Below are 8,092 nucleotides of genomic sequence, written 5' to 3' on the forward strand. Positions count from 1 at the left end.
CCACCACCTCCACCTCCGTGCCCACCGCCTCCATGGCCTCCACCTCCGTGCCCACCGCCTCCATGGCCTCCGCCTCCATGTCCACCGCCATATCCCCCACCTCCGTGTCCGCCACCACCTCCACCTCCGTGCCCACCGCCTCCATGGCCTCCACCTCCGTGCCCACCGCCTCCATGGCCTCCGCCTCCATGTCCACCGCCATATCCCCCACCTCCGTGTCCGCCACCACCTCCACCTCCGTGTCCACCCCCACCGCCGCTGCCGCTGCTGTAACCGTGGCTGGATCCGCCAGAGGAGCCACCCTTGCTGCCATGCTCCGCGTGGTGGCCATAGTGACTGCCGTGTCCATGTGATCCTTTGTAGCCCTTGTGACCTTCATGGTAGTGGTCTTTACCGTAGTGGCCCTTCTTCCCGTGATGGTCATCGTGATATCCTGACTTGTGATGGCCTGCTTTGTGATGACCTCCGCCCTTATTTTCGTGGTGGCTCTCGTGACCTCCATGCTTGCTGTGGTGTCCCCCACCGTGGTGTTCGTCGTAAAACTCGTGGTTCTTCTTGTACTCGTCCTTCTTGTGAACTGCGTGATGTCCCTTGATGCTATGTCCTTTCTTGTGCCCTCCGCCCTCGCCATATTTGTGCCCTTTCCCGCCCTCTTCTCCATGATGGTGCTCTCCATAATAACCCCCTACATCGTGGTGGCCCTTCCTGTGGCCTCCGTGATCACTGTAATGGCCACTGTGACCTCCTTTGTCGTGATACCCCTTCGATCCCTTTTCGTGGCCATGATGTCCCTTGTAGCCTTTGTCACCTTCACTACCGTGGCCTGAGTGATGGTCAGAGTGGTGAGAAGCCCCGCCTCCACTTCCGTGATGTCCACCGCCACCTCCTCCGTGTCCACCGCCGCCGTAACCGCCACCCCCACCGTGGTGACCACTCCAGTGGCTACTAACATGGTATCCTGACGCTGAATTCAGGAGATCGGTGGGTGTTAACTTTTGGAGGTTATCTGACGCGCTACTGACCGCTGTCTTGTTGTCTTCCTGCAGGAGCTGTTTGGATTCTACAACCTCTGCAGGTTGAAGGGCCATGGAAGACTCCAGGAGCCATAGTGCCCACAGAAGACAGGAGACCCATCCCCGCCGCACACAACCCATTCTCCTATACACTGAAGGATCTCAGTGTTCCAGATGTACTAACTGGTTACTGCCGGTGCACTATTTATATGGCAGGTCAGAAATAATATTTCTTATACTAATGCAATCCGGGGAAAATGAGCTTTCATACGTGTTTTTACTGATGTTACAGATGTAATCCGTTGTTTCCGCCTATTTTGTTGGCATGCACCACAAACCATTCACCAACTTGCTATAATTCCCCTCACACGACTCCATTACATCATCACACTTTAAGAGCAAGTCTTACCACCAAGCATCAGTTTCACGCTTTCAAATCAAATCCATTTCTTGTGTCTGAAACCCCAATCCATCTACACTTTTCACGGTCCATCGGTGAGAATAAAGCATATGATCTCTGACACAGCAGTCACCGATGTCACACCTCCCAGTCCTTACTTCCTTGTTGTTCAAGAAATTAATATTCTTTTGCAAAGTGTGCATGTCGATTGGCCCCTAGATCGATAGACATATCTAACTGTGATGGCAAAACCCAAAGATTCAGCACAACTAAAACTTAACCCCTCAATGGACAGGCTCCTGATTCAATTCCATTCTGCAGAACTACTCACAGTCTTCAGGCCTATCATTAATAATAAACTTAATATTATCTTCTTGTCTCATTCTCCGAGTTATAATAGGATGCTTTCAAAATGTTTACCTACTAAAATATCAGAAACCTTTCGTTATCTTCTGCATTCCAAGCCAGAGGTACTTGTCTCTCCCTCTGCAGCTTTCTCTGTTTTATTTTCTCTCTCTTAAAAAAGTAAGTAAGTAAAAAAGTAAAGCTATCCCTGTACCAGGCCGTGAAGGCCCATAGGGTTGTGAGACGTTGAGGGTCCCACACTATCTAGACAATCGGCTCAAAGACGGCGGTAAGGTTGTCAGCCTTACGCGCCGGCCGCGCTTTACTCCCCAGGAAAATTATTTAATTAATTCCTGGTACTCATTTCTGTTAGAGGCTAAGTAAACCCCAGGGCCTAGTGCGGCTGGAAGGATTACAAGTAAAAAAAAATAAAGGTATCCCTGTAACAGGCCGTGGAGGCCCATAGGGTTGTGAAATGTTGAGGTTTCCACATGTTCTAGACAATCGGTTCACAGATGGCGGTACGATTGTCAGCCTTACATGCCGGCCGCCCTTTACCCCAAAGAATATTCCTGGTTCTCATTTGTGTTAGAGGCTGTGTCGACCCCAGGGCCAAAGTGCGGCCGGAAGGATTAGGTCAATTGAAAAAATCCAATGACCGTATCGGGACCTGAACCCGCGACCTTCCGGCTTGTAGCGTAGTCCCCTCAACCAACTACGCTACCGCGTGCCCTTTTTGTTTCTCTTAGATTCACAAAAATCTCATTGCTACGGATGTATTTTAAGGAACTCGAAGTAAATTTGTTATTCAGAAACAGTTATTAGTAAAGTAATTTTCGGCCTTTAATGAGAGTACAAAAGTCCTTGCCATGCTATCGTGACAAGGGGCCCATTTATCATGGATGGATTTCAAATTGATACATTTGACAAACAAGTGTATAGGAAACAGAGATAGGAAATTCCCTTCACGTTTTTCCGAAGAGTAATATTGTCATCGTTGTCTATATAAAGTTATCATCTATTTGAAATAATGATTTTTGTGTGTACGTCAGTCATCATAACATGAAGACGTATAGAGGGAATGGAGATATACTGCACACACTATATGAAGGTGACTCTTAGCTTCACGTCCCGGTCGCTTTATTCCAAAGAAAGGATACTCAGTACCAACTGCATAACCGACTGACTGGCTCCGGCAGCCGGCATGCATGTGGTGGTAAAAAGAAAAATCACCGCCCCAAACATATCATAATAAGAACAATAAATAAATTATTATTCTTACCGAGTCAGATAGATTAGCCCGTATAGAGACGACTGGGGTTCGAGTCCCTGTAGGAGAAAGTTTTTCTCTTCTCCATAACGTCCACATTGGTTCTGGGACCTACGCAGCCTGCTATCCAATGGGTAACGGGACAATTTCCCTGGGGTTAAAGCGGTCAGGGCGTGAAGCTTGCCACTCACCTCCATCTAGTGTCAGAGCCAAGAATGGTGGAGCTATACGTACACTTCCCCATACGTTTGCATGACACAGTGCTTAACTAATTAAGCGCTGGGATAACTTTATCGTTACCTTTTATTATTCCTACTATGAGTATTATTAATATATACATCGAAGTTGTATTATAGGTTATTATGGCAGCGAAGATTTTGGTTTGGTATGCAGTCTTGCATGTGATTACCACTGTTTCGGAGGAAGTTGGTGCCTTCCTCTTCAGGAGACTGATGCATGTCATGATATATACAGTATATGGGATTTACACATGCTAAAATTGCCATTGGATGCTGCACAGTCTCGATACAGACAGCGTCGTTAAATAGCCACCTTAATATATTGTGGGACATGTCGAACTCAGAACTCACAATCAGGAGACAGTGAAAGTCCGGTGTAACGGCAAGTCATCATGTAACAAAGGCTTATCTACGAATTAAATTCCATAAAGAGGAGCTTCATATTCCGGGATGTAGCTTCGTCCAGTTCTCTGAGAATACACGTCGGCTCACTGCCAACGGACTGGACGGCGTCATGCCCCAGAAAATAGAACTCTTCATAACCACCGATGTGAGGACCAGAAATCCTAAGTAGTAACTTCACAATTTGTACATTTCGCCTAATATTACAGGTAAAGGTAAAGGTGTCCCTGTGATTAATTACTTAAGAACTATGCCATGGAGACATATGGGGGAGTGGAGGTAACGTTCCACCATTCTTGATCTCGGCAATAGATGGGGATGAGTGGTCAGCTTCACTCCCTTGCCGCTTTACTCCCGGCACCCATTGGATAGGAGGTTAGGTTGGCCCCAGAGCCGGACTAGACGAGGTGGAGAAGACAAAAATCTTCATTACCAGCAATCGAACCCGGGCGCCTAGCTCGTAAACCGTCGCTATACCGACTGAGCAATTCCGGCTCTTCACCTAATGTTATTTGAATGATAAAATGAAGGAAAATAAGATGGTTTGTGTATGAAACACAAACGAGAGAAAAGAGAAATATTAATATTTACAAAGTTTTGGACAGCGAAAATGAAAGAGGAACACTTTTGAAGACCTTAAAATAATGGGAGTATAATATTAAAATGAATTTTAAAGAAATGTGATGTGAATTTATGGACTATTCTAAAAAGGGCTCGAATAGTGCATTCTTGTGAATTCGGTAAAGCACCCTGCAGTTCCATGAAAGGCCAGTAATTTCTGGACCAACTGAGAGACTGTTAGCTTCTCAAGGAAACCTTTCCACGACGCAATTATTAATTATAAACGTTTAATTCTAACAGTGCCATAAGAAAATTACGGTATATCAAGTTTCGTAAAAAAACATTTACACGTCTCATTATGGATTATATTAATAACTATAACAATAAAAATAAATAATATTAAACCGAGAGAATGTTTTGTGCGGAACAGGCCCTGTAGCTTTTGGCCATTTCTTCTGCTGGGCAATGTTTGGTTTGGCTCGACCTTTCAAAGATGTGGCTAACACCATCGACCGAAGCGCTTTAATAAATGAATCTTCTTTATAAACAACTTGATTGTTTGAAGGTTAAATATATTTTTTCAGGCCTGCAGAGTCTAAAAAAAACCTGTAATTCATGAGCAAAACAAGAATTTCTATTTAAAATTACTGAAACTTAAAACCTTCTAGGACTTATATATACTTATTTTACACTTTGAAATCAAGCAAATCTTTTAACTTCAACACAAATATCTTTCTCGACAGAAGTAGTTCGGGAAGGAATATTTTTCGCCTTATTTAACAACGCCTTGCCAAAGCGTGCTCGTATGGACTATAAGCCTATAGTTCCGATGGCTAATGACTTGACGATTATGATTGGCGGATTGCGAGTAGTCGCTGCCTATTTACAGGGTCCTGTTTGAATATCTACCTGAGAGGACCGAGGAGAGTGGAGAAATTCTGGCAGGGTAATTGATACCAACGGAGAATCGATCCGGTCACTTTCTGACTACGAAGTAATCACACAGCCAGCAACATCGCGAGTTTGTTTCGAACAGGTTGAGGAGTAAGGTTAGGAGATGTGGCACCGTGTAGTCTGGTATTCGTACTCCATCGTGCAACCATGTTCTTCTTGCTGCCCTGTAAATGCCATGACCAAATGCTAGAGCCAGAACCAAGTTGACTGAGGCCTTTACCACGCAGCGAAATATATTTCTCTTCTATGTCCAGCCAACGCTGGATAGTTCAGTAAGCAGATGCTAGGGTTGCGAAGGAACTTGCTGCCTCTTCTTACATTACAACGATGTGCTTAAGGGCACAGAAGACAAAGTGTACAGTGCAGTTGTCTCCCCAATAACAAAAAAATGTTGCCTAATGATGGTCCATGTGTGGGCGAAACATGTTGCAACAAGGATTGAATATATAAGTTCAATGACATTTTAAAGTATTTAACAAGTACTTTTAGTATATTAAATATATTTTAGTGTCTTTTATATAAGGTTATTTTTGCATTATAGACATACCTGCGATCTAAAAATGATGTCACAGTGCAACAGGATGCTGAAATACAATGTATTTGTAATGTATATAATGTAAGCCCATGTTTATGAACTTCTTTTATACATTCTTACATTTCAGAGTGACAGATAGACGCATGTGCCTTGCACATTTAAAGATTTTATTTCTTCTAAAGACATAAAGATGCAGTTCCTACCTCACGGGAAACATGTTACGACTCTGCTACAAAGTTCGACCGGTCCGAGGAAACAATCCACGATTACTGTGAAAACAACGCGAAACATATGAATACACTTTGTGGGCAGAATACAGAATTTGGCATGCTAAAATATTTGATATAACTGGGCTTTAAACGGTTAAACAAGGCATTCTTACATGATTTCTGTACACTGCATAACAGGACGTGCAGTCGTTTGCATGCATCTAATTTAAACATTGTCAACTCCCTTGATGAGCGACCAGCAAAGTCCGTGTACTGTAAATTCTGACCACTTCGGCAACTTGTTCTGCTTGATAACGGAGGCAAATATCCGTAATGTAAACAGATTTGTCTGATAGCAGAAGTCTTCATTGCCTTCAGTCGCAGTGACATGCTCAAATCATGTCATCATATCCCGTTATGTGTCGGCGACATATTGAAGCTGAGAGGGCGGCTACTTTGACTGTGATTCCTCGCCGTTTCCCTCACTAATTATAGGTTAACATCTTAACACACGCCACGATTGCTCCTTTCCCAAATCCTTTGAAATTCATTATCCACAATGAACTTGGTATTTAATAATGTATAAACGGCGTACTTTAGAAGTGTCTTTACAGGACTTCGACAAACGAGCCATTATTGCGCAATTCATCAACAGATCGATAACCTAACGAGGTATCTACGAAGTTAACATATAAGCAAATAAGCATGCACGTATACATACTCGTACACACACACACACACACACACCTACATGCATATTTTCTTTTCATTGACACTACAGCCCAAGTGGGCCTAGGCCTACCTCCATGAACTTCTCCGTTCACTTCGGTTTTTCTAGATCTTACACATATGGTAGGACTCCTTGGGCGGGTGATCAGCTCGTCGCAAGCCCTCTACCTGTACATAAACACGGAAAAACGCACACACACACACACACAAACTAAACATCCATGCCCTGAGTGGGATTCGAACCCACGATCCCGGTTTCCAAGCGAGCGAAGACAGTCCATGCCTTAGACCGCTCAGCTACCGTGACCGGCACATGCATATATACGTACATAAAAAGGTAAAGCTATCCCTGTAACAGGCCTTGAAGGTCCACAGGACTGTGAGACGTCAAGGCTACCACATTTTCTTTAGACAATCGGCTCACAGACAGCTGTAAGTTTGTCAGCCTTACGCCCCCAGGAAAATTCCTGGTACTCATTTCTATTAGAGGCTGAGTCGACCCCAGGGTCATAGTGCTGCTGGAAGGATTAGGTCAATTTAAAAATTCCAATGACTTCATCAGCAATCGAAGCCACGGCCTTCCGGCTTATAGCCTAGTACCTCAATCAACTACACTACCGCGTGCCCTTATATACATACATAAAAAGTAAAATTGTCCCTGTGCTTAACTAATCAAGTACTACAACATGAAGTCGTAAGAGGGAGTGAATGTATAGATCACGTATTCTTGTTCTCCGAACTGGAAGGATGTGAGTGGTTAGTCTCACACCCCGGCCGCTTTACTCTCCGGTGAATAACCCATGATACTGTTCGGGTAGGAGGCTGGCTGGGTCCAAAATCGGTTAGGACGATGTCAAACGGAGAAGAAACTTTTCCCTACTGGGACTCGAACTCTAATTCCGAGGCCGTCTAACCCCGTAACCAATCGCTATATCGACTGTGCTACCTCAGTTCCCCTACATACAGACATAAACGTAGTCAGCATTTGCAGGTTATCTCTGGCTGGAATATGTTTTATTTTGGTCCAGAATGCAGGGCAAAATCATGACATAAAGATAGGAAACAGATGTTTTGAAAATGTGGCACAATTCAGATATTTGGGAACAACGAAAACAGATCGAAACCTGATTCAGGATGAAATTAAGAGGAGATTGATCTCGGGTAATGCTTGCTACCATTCAGTCCAGAACCTTTTGTTTTCTCGTCTGTTGTCGAAAAACATAAAAATTAGAATATACAAAACTATAATTTTGCCTGTGGTTCTGTATGTGTGTGAAACTTGGTCTCTGACATTAAGGGAGGAACATAGACTGAGGGTGTTTGAGAACAGTGTGTTGAGGAAAATATTTGGACCGAAGAGAGATGAAGTGACAGGAGGTTGGAGAAAATTGCATAATGAGGAGCTTCATAACTTGTACTCTTCTCCCAGTATAAT

General features: G+C 44.0%; 1 protein-coding gene across 1 annotated transcript in view; it reads right to left on the bottom strand.

The window, feature by feature from the left end:
• LOC111870515 (glycine-rich cell wall structural protein 1.8-like) overlaps positions 1-1,154 on the bottom strand; it is a 1,816-nt gene extending 662 nt beyond the window's left edge. The window contains exon 1 of the mRNA XM_023862869.1: positions 5-1,154. Coding sequence (XP_023718637.1) covers positions 5-1,154 — 1,150 coding nt within the window. The remainder of the gene's footprint in view (positions 1-4) is intronic.
• Positions 1,155-8,092: the final 6,938 nt, after the last annotated feature.

This window comes from Cryptotermes secundus, unplaced genomic scaffold, assembly GCF_002891405.2.
Source record: "Cryptotermes secundus unplaced genomic scaffold, Csec_1.0 scaffold117, whole genome shotgun sequence".
NCBI lineage: Eukaryota > Metazoa > Arthropoda > Insecta > Blattodea > Kalotermitidae > Cryptotermes > Cryptotermes secundus.